The 22,733-nt window shown below is 68.2% G+C and overlaps 3 protein-coding genes across 8 annotated transcripts; 2 read left to right on the forward strand and 1 right to left on the reverse strand.

Annotated features, from left to right (window-relative positions):
* The first annotated feature begins 1,317 nt into the window (after nt 1–1,317).
* PLEKHH3 (pleckstrin homology, MyTH4 and FERM domain containing H3) lies at nt 1,318–8,208 on the forward strand. 3 transcript variants are annotated; one of them, XM_074926476.1, is made up of 13 exons: nt 1,318–1,557; nt 3,482–3,537; nt 4,163–4,251; nt 4,419–4,613; nt 4,773–4,930; nt 5,058–5,181; nt 5,348–5,645; nt 5,754–5,961; nt 6,197–6,324; nt 6,449–6,569; nt 6,654–7,103; nt 7,185–7,376; nt 7,458–8,207. In XM_074926476.1, exons 1-13 carry the CDS (start codon nt 1,402–1,404, stop codon nt 7,629–7,631), a joined length of 2,349 nt encoding a protein of 782 aa, XP_074782577.1. In that variant the 5' UTR covers nt 1,318–1,401; the 3' UTR covers nt 7,632–8,207. The 3 variants fall into 3 exon arrangements, with proteins under 3 accessions (XP_074782577.1, XP_074782576.1, XP_074782575.1); XM_074926475.1 differs by having other exon boundaries at nt 6,197–6,333; nt 7,458–8,206; XM_074926474.1 differs by having other exon boundaries at nt 6,197–6,333; nt 6,654–7,376; nt 7,458–8,208.
* Nucleotides 8,209–8,703: 495 nt separating this feature from the next.
* On the reverse strand, nt 8,704–15,716 carry TUBG1 (tubulin gamma 1). Of its 4 annotated transcripts, XM_074926477.1 has the most exons (12): nt 15,585–15,716; nt 15,296–15,408; nt 14,602–14,769; nt 14,288–14,356; nt 13,035–13,114; nt 12,344–12,470; nt 11,586–11,672; nt 11,261–11,410; nt 10,658–10,705; nt 9,927–10,079; nt 9,504–9,665; nt 8,704–9,320 (listed from the first exon to the last, which is right to left on the reverse strand). In XM_074926477.1, exons 1-12 carry the CDS (start codon nt 15,631–15,633, stop codon nt 9,123–9,125), a joined length of 1,404 nt encoding a protein of 467 aa, XP_074782578.1. In that variant the 5' UTR covers nt 15,634–15,716; the 3' UTR covers nt 8,704–9,122. The 4 variants fall into 4 exon arrangements, with proteins under 4 accessions (XP_074782578.1, XP_074782581.1, XP_074782580.1 ...); XM_074926480.1 differs by lacking the exon at nt 10,658–10,705; XM_074926479.1 differs by lacking the exon at nt 10,658–10,705 and having other exon boundaries at nt 14,261–14,356.
* Nucleotides 15,717–15,825: 109 nt separating this feature from the next.
* On the forward strand, nt 15,826–22,694 carry RETREG3 (reticulophagy regulator family member 3). The gene is made up of 9 exons (XM_074926448.1): nt 15,826–16,112; nt 16,815–16,921; nt 18,135–18,165; nt 19,276–19,402; nt 20,068–20,152; nt 20,576–20,713; nt 21,216–21,295; nt 21,647–21,779; nt 22,256–22,694. Exons 1-9 carry the CDS (start codon nt 15,937–15,939, stop codon nt 22,687–22,689), a joined length of 1,311 nt encoding a protein of 436 aa, XP_074782549.1. The 5' UTR covers nt 15,826–15,936; the 3' UTR covers nt 22,690–22,694.
* The last annotated feature ends 39 nt before the right edge of the window (nt 22,695–22,733 follow it).

The raw sequence follows: 22,733 nt of genomic DNA on the forward strand, positions 1-22,733 counted from the left end.
GCCAGCAAGGCCTGGGCCGTGCGGCAGCCCCACGGTGCCGGGAGCGGGATGGGGCCTGGCTGGGGCACAGCCCCCCGGGGGGCTCCGGCGGAGCTGGGCGCGCAGGGAAGCACCTCCCGGTCCCGCCGGGGCCGGAGGCCGCATCCTGCTCGCCCCCAGGCTCCCACGCGGGATTAGCCCCGCACTCGGACTGGGACGACTGGGAGCAGCGTCCCCGGACCCTTCGCCTCCTGCTGGGCCGGACACGTGATTCCTGCTGACTCAGCGGCCGCAGAGCCGGGCGATGGCCCCCGTCCGCCGCAGCCCCCGCTGGCCCGCGGGCCGCTCTCGGGCGCCGACCGGCCCGGCGCTGCTCAGCCTGCAGCCCTGGGTGGCCCCGTGGCTGTGCCGGCGTTGGCCCCGGAGCCGGCCCCACGGCCACGCCCGGGGCCGCCCCACCGCCGGGCCACCGCCTCCCCCATCGCCTGCCCCATCCCCGCCGCGGCCGGGGGGCTCTGCCCGGTGCCCCGGCCGGCCCGCGGCGGGGCTCAGCCCCGGCCCGGCGCGGCTGCTGGGCAGGGAGCTGGCGGCCGGCGCGTCCCCGCAGCGCTCTGGGCTCCCAGCGATGGTGGCGACCCAAGGGCTGCAGCCAAGGCCGAGGCCGATGTGTTTAACCCCTTCCGCGGCTCCGGGAGCGGGGCCGGGGCCCAGGCCGCTGCCAGGGCACGCACGGCCCGAGGGCCCCGCGGCTGCCGGGCAGGGCCCAGGGCTGGGCCGAGCCGCGCTGCTTCGCTGCGGCCCCGGGGGCGACCCCGCCACGACCCCCCCCACCCGCTCCTCGGGCGGGCCGGTGCCACGGGGCTGGCCGGCCACGCACCGAGCCCTCCTGCCCGCGCTGCGCCTGCCTGCGGTGCCCCCGGGCCCGCGCCGGTGCTGCCCGCTGGCACCGCACCGGCCGAGCCTCCCCCGGGACCGGCGTCGGCGCCGCGGCGCGGAGGAGCTGGGGCGGCACATGGCGCCGGTGCCGCGGGGCAGCTCGACACCGCGGCCGGTGAAACCCCCGGGGTGGCCGGAACCAGCGCGCTCCGCCCGGCCCGGTGCCGGTGCCGGTGCCCGGGCCGGGCGCAGGCGGGTGCCCGGCGCACCGTGCCGGCTCCGGCAGTCCCGGCCCCGCCGCGCGGCTCCCCCGGATCTCGCTCGCTGCCCCCTCCCGGTTCGGCGCGCGCCCCCGCCCGGCAGATGACGCCAGCAGCGGCCCCGCCGCCCCGGGCGCGCTGGCTCCGCCCCGGGCCGCGCGCGGCGATTGGCGGGGGCCGGTGACGCGCCCGGCCCGGCCCGCCCGGGGCGGCGGCGGCGCGGCCGGTCCCGGTGGCGGCGGCCGGTGCGCGGCGCGGCCGGTCCCGTCCCGGTGCCGTCGGGGAGATGCCGTTCCCGGGCGGGCTGTGGTGGCTGCTGTGCTGCCGGCAGGGCTTCACGCTGCTGCGGCGGGACTACGGCGAGGCGGACCGGGAGGCGGACGGCGAGGCCGAGGAGGAGGAGGAGGCGTCGTCCTTTGAGCTCCGCGCCCAGGGAGACCAGGTGGGGCCGGCACCGGCCGCGGGACGGGCGCTGGAGCCGCGGGTGGGCACCGGCGCGGCGGGACCGGCGGTGCGCGGCTCCTCCCGCCCGGCTCGGCGCTGCCCCGGCCCGGCCCGGTCCCCGCCGCCGCCGCGGTCGCCGCCTGCCCGGGCCTGTCCCCGCCGGTCCCGCCGCTCGGGCTGCCCTTGGCGCGGCCCCGCCGCCGGTCGGGGGGGTCCCCGCGGGGCGGCCCGTTCGGATCCCGGCGCGGGGCCGTTGCTGGTGCCGCGGCGGCGGGGGTCGGGCGCCCCTCGGGTGTTGGGGTGCTGCCCGCGCGGCCCGGCCCTTGCCCGCTCCCCGGGGCAGAGCCGCGGGGCTGGCGGTGCCGGTTCCCGCACCGGGGCCGTACCTGCCCTGTGCCGGGGCCGGGGCGCGCAGGGTCCCCGGGGGACGGGTGCCCCGGGACCGGCCGCGGCCCCGCACAGACCCGCCGGGGCCGGTCCCCGGGAGCACGTGCCGGGCGCGGGGAACGGGCCTGGATCTCCCGGCTCCGGCCGCTTCCTCTGTTTAGGGAAGCGGAGCGGCGGAAACCGGCGCTTCCTCCGGCCGGGCTGCGTGGGGGCCGGCTGATAGCGCGGGGCGGGGGGGCGGGGGGAACCCCGGCTCCCGGGGGCTCCTCCTGCCCCTCCCGGCTGCCTCCCGCGGCCGCGGGGCCGTGTCCCGGCGCGGAGGGGACACGGCGGGTGGTGACAGCCCGGTCCCCCTCGCTGCGGCCCCTCTCCCCCTGCCCAACAGCTGCTGCCGGGACCTGCCCTGAGTCCCCCCCCCCCGCCGGCCGTTCCCCGGCACCGGGTCCCCTTCCCCGGCGGGAGCCGGGCCCTCCGGGCAACGCTGGCAGCGCCAAGGGCACGGCAATGGCAGGAGCCGGCTTCGGGCGTCCCGCGGGCCGCGCCGGCTCCGGAGGTCGGGGCTGGCGTGGGCGGCTCTGACGCCAGCTCCCCCGGGAGCCCTTGGCTGTGGCCGGGGGCTCCGGGGGCTCCGCGGACGCCCGCAGGCCCGGCCGCCCCTTCCTGGGAGCGTGGGAGCAGCTACCCCGGCCCGGCTGCCGCGGCTCCTCTCCGGTTTATTTATATCCCTGAGAAGGAGCCGGCCGCCGCCGCCGCCTCCTCCCGCGGACGAGGGGCTGCGCACCGTCTCGGTGCCCGCAGCCGTCAGGAGCGCGCGGGGCCCTCGGCGGCGGGCCGGTCACCGGAGGAGCTGGCGCCGGGGCTGCGCGGCAGGTGCCCTTAATGCCACGGGTCGGAGCGCCCGGCCCGGCGGCGCAGCCGTACCTGCAGCGGCTCCCCCCTCCCCGCCGCTATTTTTAGCAGCCCTCGCCTGCTCCCGGCGTCCCGCGGCGCGCTCTGGCCCGTCGCGCCCCGGCGGCCCCGCAGCTGGCGGCGGCGCCCGCGCATCTCCCGGGGCGGCTGCCGGGACGCGCTGCCCGACCCGGTGCCTGCCCGTGCCTGGGCTCTGCCTCGCGTCCCGGCACGTGTCCCGGGGCCGTCACGTGCGCGGCACCGGCACCGTCGAGCTGCGCCGCGCCGAGGAACCGGCCCCTGCCCCGCCGCGGGGCCGGGGACTTCCCCGCGCCGCGTCCCACCGCCGCGGGCAGGAGCTCAGCGGCCCCTTTACAATGGGACTTTGTGCCGCGGGCGGATTACTCAGCGCTGACCTTGTGCAACTCCGCACGGCGTTCAGGCGGCCGGGTCAGCCGAGGACACGCAGCCAGCGTGCCCCGAGGCTGCCCCCGGGGTGCCCCAGCTGCAGCCCGGGCTCCTGCCGCGGCCGTGGGGGCGCCGGGGCTCCCTCTGGGCCTGGAGCGGGGCTGGCGAGGCGAGCAGCCGTCGGGGGGCACGGTCGGGGGTGCCGGGCCGTGGGGCTGAGACGTCTCCTTCCTCCCCAGGGGTCCCTGGAGGTGAGCCTGAGCCAGCCCGCCCGCAGCAGCAGCGGCTCGGAGCGGTGAGTGACCCCGCCGCGTCCCTCGCGTGGTGCTGGCGGCCGGGCCTGGCGCGCCGCGGGAGGACGGGCCGGTGCCAGCGAGTCCCGCGGGGCCGGCACCGCGCTGCGCCGCTCTGTCGGCTGGAGCCGCGGGCGGCAGAGCCAGGACGGCTGCGCCCTGTCCCCGTCCTCGGTGCGTCCTCGGGCACGTCTCCGTCCCTCCGCCACGCCGGGTGGCTCGGCTGCCGCAGGCTTCGGCGGCGGGACCGTGTGCGGCTCCTCCTGTGCCGAGCGGCTCTGCCGGGCCGTGCCCACCGGAGCCCTGGGACGGTGTGTGCCCGGGGAGACGGGGTGCCGGGAGACAGGGGCCTGCTCGCTCCCTGTCCTCCCAGTGCCGACGCCATTGCCAACATTCCTTCCTGGTTGTTCATTTTCCGAATTCCTTGGCAGGGCCGCGACTGCAAACAGCTTATTTTTAGCCGGGGTCATCTGCACCCGATGGCTCTGCCGCGTTCCCACCGCGGGGCTGCAGGGTGCCCGGAGCCCCTCAGGACCCCGGCTGACCCCAGCCCCTGGGCCAGGTCCCTGCCAGGGGGCTGTGGGAGGCACCTGCGGGCACCCAGGCTCAGCCCCGTGTCGTCCCCAGGTCCCTGCTCGTGGCGGAGGAGATGCGCAGCCTCATCGTGGAGAAGGGCCCGGGGCCAGTGGAGGATGACCCCGACGCTCTCGTGAAAGGTGGGCACGGCCCGGCTGGGGCTCAGGGGCCTTTGCCTCCACAGTGGCCGGGGTGGGATCGTGCCCCGACTGCGGGTGGATCCTGTCCCCGAGGGCCGGGGGGGCGCCGGCTGACCCTGCCCTGCGCCGTGGAGCCGGCGACGGGGGCTGAGCCTTCGCCTTCCCAGGCTGGCTGCAGCGGGAGGTGCGGGGCGGCGTGAAGACCCCCTGGATCCGGCCTCGGAAGTACTGGTTCGTGCTGACGCCCGACTCCCTGGACTACTACAGCAGCAACGAGAAGGGGGCCCGGCGCTTGGGCTCCCTGGTGCTCACCAGCCTCTGCTCCGTGCTCTGGCCGGACAGACGGACCTACAAGGAGACGGGTGAGGCCCCCGCGCCCCGCAGTTGGGCTGCGCCTTCGCAGCCTCTCGTGCCCTGGGTCGCCCTCCCAGCCCCGGGGGGCCTCTGTCCCCCTGGCTGGGGTGGGGGTCCTTGGGGCGAGGGTGCTGGCAGGCAGCGGGTGAGCCGTCTGTCCCTCGCAGGCTACTGGAGCGTGACAGTGTTTGGCAGGAAGCATTGCTACCGCCTCTACACGGAGCACCTGAACGAGGCCGTGCACTGGGTGTGCGCCGTGCAGAAGGTCATCGACAGCAAAGCGCCCGTCCAGACGCCCACCCAGCTGCTCATGCGTGACGTCGAGGTGAGCCCGTGGCACCGGGCTGCGGCGGGGCCGGGATGGGCGCTCGGGGCCCTCACGTGCCCCCCGGGCGGCGGCGGGGGCCTGGGCCGGGCCCTCTGCAGCTGCGGCCGTCGCTTCGCCCTCGCAGGAGCACTGCGGCAGCCCCGAGGTCCTGGAGCAGATCTACCGCTGCAACCCCATCCTGCGCTACACCAGCAGCCCCCTCTACGCTCCCCTGCTGCCCTTCCCCTACGGCAGCCTGGACCAAAGCGGTGAGGGGGGGCCCAAAGCCTGGCCCCGTGCCCCGGGCTGGCGGCGGCGGTGACCGGGCCGGGCGCTGGGCTGGGGCTGCCCCGGCTGCGGGCGCGGTGCCCGGCTGCTGGCGGAGGGGGGCCTGGGAAAGCCCACGGGGCTGTTGACCCCCGTCTCATCCCGCAGCCCCCGGCCCCCACAGCTACACCACACTGCGCGACGAGGCCGTGAAGCTCTTCAACTCGCTGCAGCAGCTGGAGTCGGAGCGGGACCCGGTGCCGCTGATGCAGGGTGTCCTGCAGACCTGCCTGGACCTGCCGCCGCTGGTGGACGAGATCTACTGCCAGCTGGTGAAGCAGACCACGGAGCCGCCGGCGCCGGGCGGGCAGGGCGACCTGCACTACTGGCAGCTGCTCACCTGCATGAGCTGCACCTTCCTGCCCTCCCTGCCCGTCCTGCGCTTCCTGCGCTTCCACCTTGACAGGCGAGTGCCGGCGGAGCCGCCGGGTGCCGGCGGCGGGCAGGGGGCTCGCCGGGTGCTGGGGTCCCCATCGGGTCAGTGCTGCTGTGACCCTCCTGGTGCCTCTTGCAGGACAGAGAGCCGGTTCCCTGCCTCGGAGATGGCCAAGTACGCCTGCTTCATCCGGGAGGCGCTGGGGAAGACGAAGGGGCGGGAGTGTGTGCCCTCGCTGGAGGAGATCCTGGTGCTGATGCGGCGGCAGGAGATGATCTGCACCGTGCACTGCCCGGGGGCACCCGCCTGCAGCGTGGCCATCAGCTCCCACACCACGGCCGAGGAGGTGAGGGGCTGCGGCCGCGCCGAGCAGGGGCCCCGGGACGTTTCGGCACGTGGGGCTGGGTGGGCAGCGTGCCGTGGGAGGGGGGGCTCCTGGGGGGCTCTCCCAGCTGAGCCGCAGCGGAGAGGGGCCAGGGGCCGCCTGTCTGCCCGCCGTGACCTGTCTGTGTCCCTTTGCAGCCCTGAGCGCCGCGGCCAGGGACGCGCAGTCACCGTCGGTTGCCTTTGTCTCGCCCCAGGTGGCCCGGGAGCTAGTGTCGCGCCTGGGGCTGTCCCAGAGCCCCAACCTCTTCGCGCTCTACGAGCAGTCCCGGCGGCGGGAGCAGCCCGTGGGCAGCGCCACGCTGCTGGCCGACGTCCTCACCAGGTTTGAAAAGTAAATGTCCCGCTCTGCTGCCTACGGGGGAGGGCGTGGGGGGGCCCGCGAGCGGGAGGGGACGGTGTGGGGGGTCCTGCCCCCACGCTGACGGGGCTGGTCCCTTCTGCCGCAGCCTGGCCGGGGAGGAGCGGGAGCAGGACCCGCCGTGCCGGCTCTGCTTCAAGCACTACGGCTTCCTGGACACGGACAACGTCCCGCGCGACAGCCTGGAGTTCGCCCTCCTCTTCGAGCAGGTGAGAGCCGTGCCGGGGTGGCCAGGCCGTGCCGGGGTGGCCGCGCGGCGCTGGCTCACCCCCTGGCTCGCCCCCCTCCCGCAGGCGCACGAGATGGTGCTGCGGGGCTACGTGCCCACGTCGGAGGAGACGCTGCAGACGCTGGCAGCGCTGCGCCTGCAGAGCCTCAACAGCGACTTCTCCACCCACACCCCGTTCCCGCGCCTGGAGGAGCTCTTCCCGCCCCACGTGCTGCACGCCCGCCTGCCGGCCCCCCGCCGCCGGCCCCCCACCAAGTGCCGGGGGGCCCGGCTGCGCGCGGGGCTGCTGGCCGGGGGGCTCTGGGGCCAGGCGCTGGCCAAGCAGCGGGCGGAGCGGGACCAGCGCCTGCGGGGCCGCCTGCGGGAGGAGGGGGCCAGCACCATGGCGGCCATCGTGGAGAAGTGGAAGCTGCTGCAGGGCATGGGCCGGCCCGAGGCCATGGCCGCCTATGTGGCGCTGGTTCGGGAGTGGCCCGGCTTCGGCTCCACGCTCTTCGACGTTGACCTGCGTGCGGTGAGGCCCCGGTGGGGCAGGGGCAGGGGCCGGGGGGCAGCCCTGGCACCGCTGACACCGCTGACACCCCTCTCCCCGCAGAGCCCAGTGGGGGCCGGGCCCCAGCGCCTGTGGCTGGGCATTGGGGCCAAGGCCGTCTCGCTCTACAAGCCGGGGGAGCCCGAGCCCTTGGACAGCTTCTGCTACGGCCGCATCACCTCCTTCGGCGCCTCCGACAGCAGCACCTTCCGCCTCTCCGTGGAGGACCGGGACCTGCTCTTCGAGACCTCCCAGGTACGGGGCAGCCGCCCCTCGATCCCTCCTCGCCCCCGGGGCTGCCCTGGCCTGACCCGGCCTCTCTCCTCCGCCCCGCAGGTGGACGAGATCGCGCAGCTCCTCAACACGTACCTCGCCTCCACCGGCACCCGGCGGCCCCAGGAGCCGGCCAGCAGCCCCCCCGCCTCGGACCCCCCCGCGCTGCCCCAGGGGCTCTGCCCCACGGCCGGGCCCTGGCAGCACCGGCCGCCGGTGGGCTCCTTCCCCAGCTAGCCCAGTCCTTCCCTGGCTAGCCCAGTGGCCGCGTGGCCGCGCAGGGTGCCCCCGACACGGCCGGGGAGGGCGGCCGGCCCAGCAGCGTGCGGCAGGTCTGTGCTGGTCCCCAGCCGCTCCCCGGAGCAGGGGGACGGGGGGGTCGCGCTCCCCACGCTGCCGTTGCCTTTCTGGTTATTTCCTTAATTTATTTCGGGACGCCCGCGCCCCCCACGACTCCCAGCACTTTCCCTGGAGGGCAGCGGGGCCGCCGCCCCCCGCCGCTGCCCCCAGGCCTCTCCCCATCCCTGGACCCGGTGCCTTCGCCTCCACGTGCTGCCTGGCAGCGCTGCCCGTGCCCCGGGGGGGCTTTGCCCGGGGTAGGGGGGCGCTGGGCAGCGGGGCCGTGCCATCGTCTGTCTGTCCGTCCGCTGAACCCAGCCCTCCGGAAAGCTGCGGGCGGCTTTTGCCGAGAGCCGCCTCGGGGGCCAGCGGGCTCCTCCGGCCGGGGCTCAGGGTGCCGGCGTGGCGGCTGGTACGGCCGGGGCTCGGCCCCTCCGTGTTGCCTCTGTAAAGTTTGTCGGTTCTGTCCTGGGGAGGGTGGGGGGGGGGTTTGTTTGTTTTTCTAAATAAATGCACAAAGGAACGGCTGGGCCTCCCGTCCGGCGCCAGCTCCCCGGCACTGCCCGCCGCGGGGCGGCTGCAGGGAGGCCGTGGGAGCCTCGCCGTGTTTTCATCCTCCTGCGGCGCCGCGGGCCGGGGGAAACGGCTCCTCGCCCTGGGCTTGGCCTCACCTCGCGCCCCCGGCCCTCCCGCCACGTCCGTCTGTCCCCCCCGCCGCCACGGAGCCCGTGTCCTGCCCGGCAGCGCTGGCCCCGATCCCGAGGGCACCCCCGGGCCCGGTGCTGTGGGCCGGGGCGCGGCCGGCAAGTCCTTCCCGTATTTCTGGCTCTGCCGGCGCCGGGCACGGGGCCAGCCCCGCACACGGCCGGGCCACGCGGGGCCGGCCAGCTGGGCGAGGCGAGCGCTGGCCCTGGCAGGCTGCGGCTGCCTCCCTCGCCCGCGGCGTGCTCCAGGAGCCGTGCAGGCAGCGTCAGTGCAGGAACAGCCTTTATTAAAGCAAAATAACCTACAAAAATATAGATACAGCCTCTGTGCCCCGGGCCTGATCCGGTGGAGGAGGAACAAGGCTCCAGCCCAGGGCAAGGACTAGCTCAGCCACACAGAGCCGCGGCACAGGGCACGCCTGCTCCGAGCCCCGGCCTCGCTCTCCTCCTCCTCCTCCTCTTCCTCCTCCGAGCGAGCGTTACCCCACGGGCGGAGGTTCCCCCCAGCGCGGGCCCTGGGCCGGGGCGGGGGTGGAGCGGAGGCTGCCCCCCGCCAAGGGCCCGCAGGGGCGGCGCCGCTCCCCCCGGAGCGCGGCCCGTGGCGCCGAGGGTGCGGGAGGTGGGCACGGCCGGGCCCGGCGCTGCCCGGCGCGCGCAGGCGGCCGCGGGACCCGCCCGGCCCCGCTCACTGCTCCTGCGTGCCCCAGGAGATGTAGTCGGGGCGCGTGGCCGCGTGGTACTCGTCGATCAGCTGCTGCACGATCTCCCGGGAGTTGTCCAGCTCGTCGAAGTTGTCCTTGAAGATGTCCTCCTTGCGGAACTGCTCCAGGAAGGCCTCCCGCTTGCGCAGCTTGTCGTACTGCCGGCACGTCCGCTCGAACAGCTGGAGAGCGGCGCGGGGGTCAGGAGCTCCCCGGGCTCCCGGCAGGACTGAGGGGACCCCAGCGCAGACCCGAGCCCTGCGTGCCCCCGCCCGCAGCCACGCGCAGGCCGTGGCTTCCCAAGGCCCCCGGGGGGACGCGTCGGGGCCGGACTGAGAGCGGCGGCGCCGGGGGCCGGCACTCACCGAGGAGATGTTGGTGTGGTTGGCCATCATGAGGCCGCTGACGCGGTGCGCGGACGGCAGGTACGGGGACTTGCGGGACAAAGCCACCTGGATGCTGGCAGGGCCCCAGGGGATGAAGTTGGCCAGCTTCCGCTCCCGGATCCGCTGCAGGCTCTTGTGCACCTGGCGGGAGGAGAGCGGCGGGGTGACGGTCCCAGCAGGCCGGGCGCTGCCCCTCGCACACAGGGATGGGGGTGTCAGCCGACGGCGCGTGGGGCTGCTCCTCACAGCCAGGGACCAGCGGCCTTGCCACAAGGCCAGGGCCACGCAGGGGCAACTCGGAGCCGGCTGCCAGGCACCGCTGCCTCGCCCCAGGATCCCCGCGCAGAAACACGGCGACCGTGCCCTTCCCTCAGGCCATCGGCAAAGGCCGCGGGGGCTCACCTGCGTGGGGTCCACCTCCCCCTGGATGATGTTGAGGATGGCGATGTAGCAGTGGTTGGTCTGTCTGTCTCGCCCTGTGGACACCATCACGTTTTTAGGCTGCAGCAATCTCCTCATCACGTCCAGGACTGTGGTTTTCCGCACGCTGGCCACCTGCAAACACCAGCTGGGGCTCAGAGGCGCAGGTGTGCGGCTCCCGCGCCCTCCCGCCGCCCTGCAGGCCCCGGAGCGGGGGGCAGAGGGGCCCTGCCCCAGGGATGCAGCCCCATGCAAAGCCACATGCAGGACCCCCAAAGCCACACAGCAGGCACAGCCAGGCTGAGAACTGGAGCGCTGGCAGAAGCTCCAGCACAAGGGCCCTGAGCTGCTCCCCCAGCACCACAGCAGGGCTGGGGGCAAAGTTCGGCTGAAACCAGAGTGACGGGGACACGTTTCAAGTTGTTGATGTCAAACTTCCGTCCTGCTCCGCTGCCGAGGCAAGGAGCAGGGCTGGAGAGCAGGGGAGGGGTCGTTTCACCTGCCGTGGCAGCCCGGCCACCGCAGTCCCCGAGAGCTGTCATGGGCTTTGCCCAGCTGCTGCCTGCCAAGGGGGCCACAGCCCGGGCCAGCACCCAAAGGAATGGGCCACCGACAGCTCGGCGACACGGCAGCCCTGCTCCAGGCACCGTCTGAGCTGCTGGCTGAGCCCTCCCCACACTCCTCCCTGGGAGGACAGATCACACACTCGATACCCTTTTCAGAGCCAGCAGTTTTTCAGATTTGCTTCTCTGAGTAACATCCTGAGGAAATGCACACGAGAGAACAGCAGCTGTTAGCTCCCTGCAGAACTGAGACGCGGCCAGCGCAGGTGAGTGCCTCAAAACAGAACTGTCCCGTCCTCCCGGGGGGCTGGGGACGAGCGAAACCAAGTGGGAATGTTTGATGTGGCTGAGGGGTGGCAACGCCCTCCCAGGACACGGATCAAGCCTGGAGCCCACCATCACTCTTGGTGTAAGGATCAGCAGCGTTCTGAGCCAAGCGGCCCGGGCCAGCGGCCCGTGGGGGTGGCGGGACCGGCAGGGCTGCTTTGCTGGGCTCGCTCCGACCCTTTCCAAGGGTGGCTCTGTCAGATCAGAGCCCGTCGCTCTGCCGTGGCCATCCTGGCCCAGCAGCCGGTAGCCCAGCACAAGCACAACCGCCTGCTCCCCGGACTCACACCACACGCGCCTCTCCCGTGGTGCGGGCCCGCGGGCCAGGGCTGCGGAACACGCAGCTGCGGCTCAGGCCGAGCCCGTGGGGCCGTGGGACGTTACGGGCCGAGCGGGGCAGCTCCTCTGGCCCCGGGGCCGCCTTACCGACTGGTCGGTGGTGAGCGGCGTGTAGCCCGTCATGAGGAAGTGCAGCCGCGGGGTGGGGATCAGCGAGGCGATCAGCCCGATGAGGTCGTTGTTCATGTACCCGGGGTACCTGAGCGTGGTGGTGCTGGCGGACATGATGGTGGAGACCTGGGGGCGAGGGCGGGGTCAGCCCGGCGGGGGGGGGCCGCGGCCCCCGCGGAGGCAGAGGAGCCTCGCGCCCGCCTGCCCGCCACCGCGCCCAGCCCACGGGCAGGGTCAGACCGAGCCGAATGCAGCGGGGAAGCCCCGCGCCAGCTTCTCCGGAGGGCAGAGCCCTTCTCACCAGCTGGTTGATCTGAGAGAACGACGGGTTCTGAATGTGCAGCCGGTCCGTCGCGATTCGGTTCAAGGCCGTGTTGTCCAGAACCACCTGCGAGAGGGAAACTGGCTCCGTGAAGAGCCTGAGCGGCAGCCTGAGGAAGGGCAGCCCCGGCCACGCGTCCAAGGGCACGGGATGGCCCCGCACAGGCCCCAGCGCCGCGGCCTGGCGGAGGTGGCAGCCCCGCGGCAGGTGGCAGACACTTGAAACCACAAGCTGACTCATCTGTGAGCGTAACCGACACTGTCAATGGAAGCTCTTCCCTCCCGTCTTAGCCCTGCTCCCCAGCGCCCTCCCATAGAGCACTGCCTCTGGGCCAGCACCGCGCAGCAACCACCAGCCCAGCAGCTCTGGCCCTGTCCCGCGCAGAGGGAAGGGAGGGATGGGCCGTGTCTTGGTTAGGACCCGGCCAAGGGGCTGGTGCCGGCCGAAGGCGCTGCCCGGCGGGGCCGGTGGGTGCCGGCAGCCGCGCCGGCATCCGGTGAAGCTGAAGGCTGCAGCGCAGAGGCAGCACGGCCAGTCCCCGCCGCCATGGGAGGGATCTGCTGGGCTCCGGGGGCAGAAACGCCACACGCCGGGCGGCTCAGCGGGGGCACGGCCCCTCCTGCGCCCGGGGCTCCACCAGCTGCTGCGGCACCGACCCCCAAGGCCGCGGTTTTGGGGGGCTGGGGACGGGCTCCCCCGCGGGCAGTGGCGGCGCCCCGAGGCCGCGGGACTCTCACCACGCAGTCGGCGTTCTGAGTCAGCCGCTTCAGCGTCAGCAGAGAGTTGTAGGGCTGGACGACCACATCGCTCATCTCATCCTGGTTGGGGAAAACCGAGTAGGTCTCCACCAGCTTCTTGGGGTACCTGGCGAGAGAGCCCAGCTGCCTCAAGGGTTAACACCACCGAGCCAGCGCTCTCCCTCCCACCAGCTCCCTTCGCAGTCTCCAGGGCTCAGGACCCTGTGAGTCACCAGCCGCATGCCAGAGTCGGCTCCCAGGGAGGGAGTTTGTCCCGGCAGTGCGGGAGCAGGCTGCCAGACGAGGCTGAGCCATCCGCAGGCTGATTAAGCAGCTGCTTACAAGCCTCTTCAAGAGGCTGCAAGCTGAAACAGGCAGGGAGGGCAGCTCAGAGCCCACAGCCAGAGCCTCCCAACCCCCCCCCCCCCCCGCGCCGTCAGGGTGTCGGAAGGCAACTGCCTGATAAGAGTGGCTGAGGGCAGCGGGGGTAGGACACACAGGTCCAGTTTCAGAGCCTCTGAAGTCCCCAGGCGTATCAGGAGCCGTCCCGTCCCCGGGCAGCGTGCCAGGGATTGCACAAGACAGTGTTTGGGTGGGGGCGGCGGCTCTGAGTCAGCGCTCTCCGCTCTGGCAGGGTGCCCGGCCCGGCCAGATGCCGCGGTGAGGGAAGGGGACGAGGCTGAAGGCTCACCTGTCATTCAGCCTCTCCAGGAGGTAGGAGCCCAGCCCCGAGCCCGTCCCACCAGCGATGGAGTGGCAAAGCACAAACCCCTGGAAGGAAGCAGAACGGGGGTGGCTCAGGGTCCAGCTCAGCCCCCGGCACACTGTGCCCCCCCCACACCCCACAGAGACCCCCCCCTCCGTCAGGACTGAGAGGACAGAGCGGAGGTTTGCCGGGCTCCTCCCGACCACAGCGACAGCCACAGGCTCACCAGGCCCCTCCTGCCAGCGGGGCAGGAATCCACATCTCCGCACGCCCCACAGAGTGCAACTGGTGCTCAGGAGCCTCCTGGATTCCTCCTGCCCCAGAGCAGCTTCAGAATTGCTCCAACGTCACCCTCAGGGTCCAGTCAGCCACACAAAATGGAGGCTCATGTTCTCAGCCCCTTCCCCGGGCCCTCGGCACTGCTCCCCTCCCTCTAGAAAGCCCAAGGCCAACCTCCCTCTACCCGACTTCAGGGCAGTTCCCAGCTGCTGCAGGTCCCACTAGAGGCTCTTGGATCTCCTGCCAGACTATTTTACGATGCCATTTTCCGCTCCCCGGTTGCCATGTGACAGCCCGACACAAACGCCAGGGAGCCCTGTCTGTCTGCACACAGGAAACGGGTTTACATGGACCAAAGTCCTGCCGGAGGACACGGCGAAGCAGCCGAAGAGCTGCGGGTACCCTGGTGCCCCTTTAACCCAGCTGCAGACAAAACGGAGCTGCGGCTGCCTGCGCTGGCTCTGCGGATTTCAAAGCACTCAGCAGCTCGGGCTCTAAACACCTTCCTGCTGGCAGCCCGAGCCTCGTCCCAGCAGAGCCCTCCCTGCCCGCGAGGGCCTTTGCTGGAGGACAAGCAGCGCGTGTCCTGCTTCGGCTGACGCGGGGCAGAGCCGGGGAGGGGGGTGGAACGGGGGAAGGAACAGGCACCACAACGCCTGGAACTCTTCCTGCAGACCCTGTCCTGCGGGAAGTGCCCAGTGCAAACAGTACTGGGGGCAGAAAAACACCCCACTGTGCAAGGAGTGAGAAGATTTCTGGGGAAGGCTGGCAGATGTGGCAGTGACGGGAAAGGCTTCCTTTCCCTGGTTCCCCTCTCTGCGCGTTCTCTGCTCAGCACCCAGAAGCAGACTGAGGAAATCTGTGTACGCCAGAAGGCTGAGACTGACCTTACAGAAGAGCAGCCTGGCTTGGAGAATGCCAAGCATGGCAACCAGATCCAAATCCCCTGGTTTACTTACTTCCAAACTGTCGCTCCCATCAGCCTCTCTGTCTATTATGTCAAAAATATCTTCATGGATTTTTTCTCCCTGCGAGAGAGACCACACCAGGATTTGTTCCTTTCCCACAGAAAATGGGGAAGAGCTCCTCAAGCCTGGTGCGAAGCCAAGTCAGACTGGCAACGTGACTCTGCGCCCGGGGTGACACAAAGTCCCTACTGAATGAGCAGGAACTCTCCAGAAATCACGCACTGAGCCTGACGTGACACAGCCACGAGAGCCTCACGCCTACCGAGCTGGCCCACGCTCGCACGCAAGAGCACTAGAGCTGTTACCTGGGAGAAGCCACTGGCCCAGTTGTTCCCAGCTCCCCCTCCGTGCTCGGACAGGTAGATGTTCTCCGGGTTGTAGAGGTTAGCGTACGGGGAGTTCAGGATGGAGTGGATCACTCGGGGCTCCAGGTCCAGCAGCACGGCCCGCGGGATGTAGTGCTCATCGTCTGCCTTTAGCAAGGAGCAGCGAGATCCCGATGCAGCCGCAGCTCAGCGCTGCTCCCCAGGGCCGAGAACCGAGCGCGTGTGCCACCCCCTGGCCGCGGGCGAGCGCGGCAGCGCCGGAGACTCGCTCTGCGCGGCCCGTCTGCGCGGAGGCAGCGCCGCTCGGAGCCCCGGAGCCGGTCCTGAGCGCGGGCAGGTGGAGGGGGGCGGCTCTCCCCGGCGAGCTGCTCGCAGCGTTACGTAAGGTGGGATCTGCGTCAGCCCCGGCCGCGGGCTTCTGCCTCCGCAGCACCCCCACCTCCAGCGCCGCAGCGCGGGGGGAGCGCTGCAGCGTGCGGCCCCCGGGAGCCCTCGCCTGGGGCCGCCCCTCAAACCGGCCCGGGCTCGGCGTCAGCGCCAGCCCCCGAACGCGGGGGCTCTGCGGGGAGCGGGAGCGGCCGCAGACAGCGCTGCCGGCCCCACCGGGCCCGGGGCAACCGCTGACCCGGGCGGACGCCTCCCGCGGCGCGGGGCGGGCAGGGCCCGGCAGTACCTGGTAGAAGAAAACGTCCTTGCGGTCGGTGCCCTCGGTGGCGAACTCCTCCACGATGCCCTCGGGGCTGATGCCGTGCTCGGCGCAGAGCTGCTTCCAGAACTCGAACCCGACTGCGGAGGGGGCCGCGGTCAGCCGGGCCGGGGCCGGTGCCGGTGCCCCGGGCCGGGGCCGAGCCCGGAGCATCCCCGGGCCCGTGGGGCCCCGCCCCCGCCCCGGCGGGCCCCGCCCCCGCCAGCATCCCGGCCCCGCCCGCGCCGCGCGCCGCCGGCCCCGGGCGCCCGCTCACTCTGGTTGCCGCACTGGCCCAGCTGCAGGGTGATGATCTCCCGCGGCATCGCGGCCGAGGCTCCGCTCCGCTCCGCTCCGCTCCTCCGCCCGGCTCCCGCCGCCGCTCCCGCTCGGCGCCAACCACACTGCGCGTGCGCGGGGCGCACTTCCGGGAGCGCGCCGCCCGGCCCCGCCCCCCGCGGCGCCCCGGCCCCGCGCGTGCGCCCCGGCGGGCGGCGGCGGCCGCGCCTGCGCCAAGATGGCGGCGCCCAGCGGGGCCCCGCTTCCGGCGGCGGGGGGGGCCGCCATGTCGGCGGCGCCCGGCCGTGCGCGCGCGCGGGGCGGCCGGATGGTGGTGCCGTGAGGGAGCCATGGCGGCGGCGGCGCGGCCCGGCGAGCGGCAGCGGCGGGTGCAGGCGCTGAGCGCCGCGCTGCGGGGCCGCCTGGGGCCCTACGAGCCGCTGCTGAGCGCCGCGCAGGCCGCGCTGGTGTGGGAGCGGCCGGGCCGCAGCGCGCTGTGGTGGGCGGCGGCGCACGGCCTCTTCTGGTGAGCGGGCGGCGGGGCCCGGGGCCGCTCCCCCGCGGCGGCGCCGGGCAGCGGAGCGGTGCCTGTGTCGGGGGGCGCGTCCCGGCGAGGCCTCTTGCTGCGGCGGAGGGGCCGCGGGTGCGCTCGGTGCGGGCGCGGGGGCCGCCGGAACGCCCTGGGCGGCGGGGGGGGGTTGTCCTGCGCCTCACGGGCCGTTCCCCCCGCGGCAGCGGGTCTCGGGCGGGCGAAGGCCGGCGCTCGGAGAGGGCCCCAGCGACCGGTCACGGCCGCCTCGTACCTCTCGTCCCGGGTCCCGGTGAGCGCGGCCCCGGAGGGGAACGGCCCCTCCGCTTCGTGCAGGGCAGCCGCGTCCCCCCGCGCTGGCTGCGAACGGGTCGTGGCTGGAGGCGGGACCCGAGCGGCTCCTCAGAGCTCGAGTCCGCGACGTGTGCCGCAGCCGGGCGGGAACCGGGAAGGGCCGGTCTCTGCTCCAGCTCCCGCTCCCTCCCCGCGATCGGACAGTGCAGTGCCACAGCAGATGGGGGTCCCCGGAGCCGCCGGGCGGCAGCTGCCCGCTCGGGGGGACGGGCTGAGCGCCTGCTCGCTCTCCTCTGCCTGTAACTGGTGGTGGTGGCTGCTTGGTTTGGGGTTGGTTTGTGTTACCCCGTCTGTGCGTGTCGCGCAGATCGGGGCGGTACTGACTTGTTTGTTTCTTCCCCGCAGGTTTTTTGCTCTGACTTCTCTCCGCTTGCTGTTCCTGGTTGCGTTTACTCTCATAGTAGTAGTTTGTCTAGATCAGTGGAAGAACAGAATCTGGCCTGAACTTGGAGGTAAGTTGCCACATTTGAGTTGGTACCGGCAAGTCAAGCGCTGGATTTAGCCCCAGAGGTGTACCGGCTCTGCGTCATGTGGAGTTAAATAGTTAAAACTGTGGGTCTTTTGCTTTGTGGATCTGGAAGCAGGCAAGAGCACTGTAGGCAGGTTCTTCTGGGACTGGAAAACCCTAACCTATACAAACATAAGATTTTCTCATGCCTGCGACACTGGTATTTGTCCCACAGTCTCTAAACGTTTGGTGTACGTGAACTAGTGCAGGTTTTGAAGCAGTGATTCACCTTTGGAGCATTCAGTACAAGAACAAGAAACTAAAGCATACATGGAATACATCTGGATTTTTCCTCAGAATCTGTAATAAACTAGCTCCGTGTTTTAGGACAAAGATGAGTCCCAGCCTTGCTGCTGAGCAGAGATTTTTGGAAAGGAGAGGCCTCTCAACGGCTGTTAATGAAGTTAGTCGTACGCTCTCCATAAGGAAAGCAGTTGTATCTCTTGTTCCTGGCATTAATACACTAATGAATACTACCGCTCTCAGCAGCTCAGGGTTGGGCTGGCTTTGCATGGACAGGCTGGCTTTGAAGCTGTGTGGATGGTTTGCATGCTCCCGGAGGTGGTTCCCTAACTAACTAGCCAGTACAGTTCCCAGCTTTCTGCTTCGGCTTGTGTTCTCTGTAGTTCTTGGGAGGACATTAAAGCTTTCTCTGGTTTCTGGCAGCAGCTTGGCTCAGGCTCTGTAGCTGAAGTTTCCTGCTTAGGAGGAAATGTCTGTCCAGCTCCCCCATAACCTTGATTTTGATTTGTCAGGGTAACTGGTATGTCACTGGGTCCCACATCCCAGCCTGGGTGGGAAAGTATCAAAAGACTGAGATCTCTGATGCCTCTCAGAAGCAGGCCGATCTTCCTTCACCGGCTGGTGTGTGGGGGAAGGCAGCAGTGGTGGTTTTTGCTCTTACCTGTCAGTGGAACCAGAGCACCCTTCCAGAGAGCCTCCAGCAGGTTGAGGAGCAACAGGGGGACTCTCTGGCATCTTGTGCTGTCACACATACATGTTCAGAATGGGGTGTGCAGTGAGGTGGTTCTTAATTACAGCTGATCCCTTTTCCAGGTATTCCCCAGCTCATTAAAGCTTTACTTAAATCCCAAGAGCTAAGCATTCTCATGGCAAATTCCTTGCAACTAATGCAGTGTCTGTTCTTAATATTTTAGTGGCAAGACCTGACGAATTAGACAATGAGAGGTAGGAAACTAATTGAATCTCTGCTGTTTGGTACTTTGCTGTGATACTGTGTAATTATTACCTGCACGTGCTTGTAATGTTGGCTCCTTCGAGCGGGGAAAGGAGGGGGGAAGGCGGACGGAGCCCCGGACTCTGTCAAGCTGTTGAGACAACTTTTTGACTGGCCCCAAACCATTTAATCTCTGCCTCATACTGGCCTCCAAGAACGCTTGCTTGAGTGTTGTAAAAAACTTCCCCTGCCACTTCCCCCTGCACCCTTAAGGTAGAGGTGCTGCCGTAAAAGCAGTTCCTTTTGTGTGGGCCTCTAATAGCAAGAAACCAGCATTTCTTCTGGAAATAATGAAGTCTTCTGAGACTTGACAAGGAATGTTTAACAAGCTTGTTCCAGAAGTTGTTCCTGCGTAGTTACGATCTGACTGCAGCATTATTAATGGGTTGAGAAATGCTGGGGTGTTGTCTTACTAATAGCACCTTCCTCTCTCTGAGCACACCTTCCTGCTGCCGAGCCCTGCTGGGTGCTCGGCTCCTGATTAAATCACTTGAACTGTTGCCAAACAACAGTTGCTTTGGTTGTTTTTGTTTGGGTTTGGGTTTTTTTTTTTTGCAAGAGGCCCAAGTAGAAAAGGAATTGCTTTTCCTAACCTTCAGGTACTTGTGACTAGCAGTTAAGAAGCACTAATAGAACTTGACAAAGCCTCTGAAGTAACTGGATATATTAAGTAAGGTGCAAGGCTGCCTGTAGACCTGGTGCTGAATCCTTGGGGGTTGCAGTTGACCAAGTAAATGCAGAAAAGGCAAATGGATTCTCTTTATTTGCTTCTGCACTGCCCTTTCCCTCCAGTAGCGTGGAAACTAGTCTAAGCCAAAAGACTGAATGACTGAAATTACTGCTCCTTAGCTGCTGAGGGAGGATGGGACCCTCGTGGAAGGGTGCGTAGAAGTGCTGCCTTTGGCAAGGTGCTGTTTGGAAGGGCAGGCTGACCCTCGCCTCTAGAGCTCAGCGGCTGGGGGGAGGAGAAGGTAGTGTAGAGACAAGTGTTTGTAACGGGTGACTCCTGCACTGGGGTCCACGCAGTAATATCTGTTCCCGAATTCCCCCCTTCGCTGCAGCTGGGGATACGTTCACCCTCGGCTGCTCGGCGTGCCAGAACTCTGTCACCATTTGGCTGAAGGATGGGTGGCTGGGACCAACTTCTTAAGTAATCTCTTCATTTTCAAGAGGCAAAACCCCGGAAAGGTAAGAATGTACCGAGCTCAGCAGATGATGTGTTTGACGTGGAGCCTCTGCTGACCGCCGGTATCCTCCTGCGGTGGCGTCCAGCGCTGGCTGCAGGCGCTCGGGCGTGGGAGGTCCCCACGGCTCCCGGTGGTGGGGAGGGATGGAAAGCACAGGCAGAAAAATCAGGTTGTGGAGGAGGGAGGAGAAGGCGAGTGTCAGCATGTTGACTGCGCTAGGGAAGTGAACACTGAGCTGCTCCTTCTGTAGGTTTCTGGCTTTTTAAGTGTCTGTCAAACTCCCTCCCTCGTTGGACTTTAACGGTTTGAGAAAGTGTGTCAAGCTTTCTTTTCTCCTTCTTTTTTTGAGGCTTATGCAAAGAGGAGCCTGTAACACGGTGGTACTGTCCTTGTCTTTTTTACCTCAGAGAGTCCTGTCTTTAGCCTCTTCCTTGCTTTTAGCACACCTGCTTTGGGAAGCTCCTCGTGTACGGAGGCAGAGGCCTTGGCACGCTGCCTGTTGCTCTGAAGCCAGATACCTCCTGTCTCTGCGCTAGCCCTAGAGCGGGGTGGCTCAACGTTAGGAAGGCCTCGCTGCTGTTAGAATTACGTCCTGACGTAGAATCTGCAGAGAACAAGACAGCAAAGAACTGCGTCTCGGAAACTCACTGTCTCCCATGTCTTCAGTTCTGCCTTCTAGTGTGTGGATTCTTTACTTTCCTGGCGGTCCTGGGCCGGTACATCCCTGGACTCCTGCTCTCGTACTTGCTGTGTAAGTAGATCTCTGTGCCAAATACAGACTTTTGAGAGAAAAGGGGTGGAGACGAGTGGGAGCTGGATGGCCGAGGGATGGGGCTCTTCTGCTCTGAAGGGAAGTTTGTGTGAATGGCTTTAAACTTTACGTTAATATATTCTGCCTGGAATGTGGTGGTTCTCCTCCGGGACTCTAAGGTCTCTGGTCCAGAGAGAACATGTTTGAGTGCTTAGTAACCAGAGATCTGAGCACTAATAGGATGGCCTCTCAGTTTTGTTAAATTGGCAGAGGTGATTGCACCAACCCGCCCCCCCGCAGCACTGCCTCCAGCGCTCAGACCTCGCGTGCCCTGTGTGTGTTGTGCTGCAGCACAAAATGGGCAAGATGTTTGCCAAGTAGCATCCTGAACAGACTTCTGATCAGAGTTCCCACTTACCTCAGTGCTCTTCATCCTGCTGTGGCCCCTTGCCGTGTACCACAGACTGGGGCAGCGCGTGTACATGAAGCTGGAGCCAGCTCTGCAGCGGCTGGATTTCAGCGTTCGAGGCTACATGATATCAAAGCAGCGGGAGAAGCAGCGTAAGTTTCTGTGCTGTGTTTCTGCCCCTCCGTACCTGACACTGCCTGCGAGCCAGGCCCGGCCTCGGGGAGGGCCAGGGCTGCGTGTGGCACCGCTCCCCTGGCGCCGGCAGGTCCCTGCAGCCGCGCTGGGCCGCTCTGCCTGCGCAGGCAGCTCCCGGCCAGCGGCTGGCGTGGGCTCCTCGCAGCGCCGAGCCGCCCTGCTGAGCTGCCAGGACTGCCTGTTCCGTATTGCACTGGCACTGAAAAAAGAGGAGGGGCTCGGCGCGAGGGAGCTGCTAAACATGTTCATCTCTGCAGAAGGTCTGCAGCAGCCCACGTCAGAAACGATCCCGTTGCTCTGCTGAGGAACAAAGCGTGTCGGGTTGTGTCACGTCGTGTCCCTGCTGGGTTGTGTCATGTCCACGCATGGCAGTTGAGGGTTTTTCTACTCTGCTGAGGTTGGCCCTGTGCAGACCCCGTCCTAGCAGCAATAACAAGCTTTGTCTCTGGTTTCTGGCAGTGCGTCACCGATCCCTCAGTCAGGAGGCTGTGGATGATGGGAGTGACAGTGAAGAGGAGCTCGCTGCGTTCTGTCCCAAGGTAATGCAAAGTCTCAGAAGCAGAAAGGCTCAGCTGACCAGAACGAACTCACCCCATTGCGTGGACACGGGGTCCGTAGCCCTGTATCCAGCACGTTGTGATGGGAGGTCAGATGAGGATATCCTCCTTTTAGAGAGGCCTGTCCTATTCTGTCTCGCTCAAGTATGTCCAGAGCTGCTTGTACCAGCCAGTCTCCTAGGCGAGGCAGTCACGTGTGAGATGAGCCTCAGGTGCCAGCCTCCCACAAGGACTGGGTTTAACTGGCGGCCACTGGATCACGTGTTTTGTCTTGAGGCACAGGAATCAGCTTTCCAGTATTTGATGTTTCCAATTTTATCTCCAATTTCAAAGCTGGACGACTCTGTGGTCGCCAAGGAACTAACCATCTCTGACTCGGAGCACTCGGACGCGGAGGTCTCCTACACGGAGAATGGGATGTTTAACCTGTCGAGGGGCCAGACTCCCCTGACGGAGGGGTCGGAAGGTGAGGGGGAGTGGGCAGCCTCTGGCAGGCGCCGGTGTGATGGCTTGGAGGGAGGGTGCGTTGCCTTCTGTCCTCGAGGCCTAGCTGTTTGATGTCTGTCTTGCTGGCTGAGATGCCAGTACCTGTTTTGTCAGAACTGAGCTTCTTCGTCCCTGTGGTGCTTTAGTGGAGCACCGGCAGCTGCTCTCCAGAGGCAGACCCAGCCCTGCGCGTCCCTGGCTGCAGGGATGCGGGTTGCAGCCCCGCCTGCCACGGGGCGTTTCCTCTGGCAGAGGGTGTCTGCTCCAGCATGTGCCCTGGGGAGGCCAGCAGGCACCCCGAATAGCCGTGCCAGGGCAGGTGACAGCACGATGGGTCCGTGAGGCGGCAGGAGACGGGCTCTCTCGGGGAGGTGGTGGCCCAGCGCTCGCGTGTGTGCTGCCCCCGCCTCGGGTTTGGCCTGTGCTGTGTATTCAAAGCATTTTCTCCTCTTCTAGACCTGGATGGTCACAGCGACCCTGAAGAATCTTTTGCCCGGGATCTCCCCGACTTCCCTTCCATAAACCCGGAAGCAGCTGGCATAGATGACGAGGATGACACCAGCATTGGGATCCCCAGCCTGGCTTACCGCCCTCAGCTGACAGAAGACCTGCATCTCCCGTACGAGCAGGAGGAGTCGGGCGCGCTGCCGTCTGTACAGAACCTCACCCACAACATAGCCGGCTTCGTCACCAGAGGCATGATACAGCTGGCGCTGTCAGGGGCCCCTCAGCCGGGCCCCTCGCGCGGCGACAATCCCCAGAGAGGTGCAAAGACTTACCTCAGAACGGCCAGCTCGGACTTGGACACGGATGCCGAAGGGGATGACTTTGAGCTGCTGGATCAGTCCGAGCTGAACCAGCTGGATCCTGCCGGCTCACGGGGCCAGTAAGAACCCCACCACTTCCCTCTGGTTTTCTATCGTGCGTCGTGGAG

The sequence above is a fragment of the Athene noctua genome, chromosome 25, assembly GCF_965140245.1.
Source record: "Athene noctua chromosome 25, bAthNoc1.hap1.1, whole genome shotgun sequence".
Taxonomy (NCBI): domain Eukaryota; kingdom Metazoa; phylum Chordata; class Aves; order Strigiformes; family Strigidae; genus Athene; species Athene noctua.

Bases quoted from the DNA above. Each gene is read 5' to 3' on its own strand.
- PLEKHH3 (XM_074926474.1), top strand. From the start codon at position 1,402: ATGCCGTTCCCGGGCGGGCTGTGGTGGCTGCTGTGCTGCCGGCAGGGC. The intron at 1,558-3,481 runs GTGGGGCCGGCA...CTTCCTCCCCAG, and splicing joins TCCGCGCCCAGGGAGACCAG to GGGTCCCTGGAGGTGAGCCT. The intron at 5,962-6,196 runs GTGAGGGGCTGC...GTCTCGCCCCAG, and splicing joins CCCACACCACGGCCGAGGAG to GTGGCCCGGGAGCTAGTGTC.
- TUBG1 (XM_074926477.1), bottom strand. From the start codon at position 15,633: ATGCCGCGGGAGATCATCACCCTGCAGCTGGGCCAGTGCGGCAACCAG. The intron at 15,409-15,584 runs GTGAGCGGGCGC...CCCCCTCCGCAG, and splicing joins GGGCCAGTGCGGCAACCAGA to TCGGGTTCGAGTTCTGGAAG. The intron at 12,471-13,034 runs GTGAGCCTTCAG...CTCTCTCGCCAG, and splicing joins CTGGAGAGGCTGAATGACAG to GTACCCCAAGAAGCTGGTGG.
- RETREG3 (XM_074926448.1), top strand. From the start codon at position 15,937: ATGGCGGCGGCGGCGCGGCCCGGCGAGCGGCAGCGGCGGGTGCAGGCG. The intron at 21,296-21,646 runs GTAATGCAAAGT...CCAATTTCAAAG, and splicing joins TCGCTGCGTTCTGTCCCAAG to CTGGACGACTCTGTGGTCGC. The intron at 21,780-22,255 runs GTGAGGGGGAGT...CTCCTCTTCTAG, and splicing joins CCTGACGGAGGGGTCGGAAG to ACCTGGATGGTCACAGCGAC.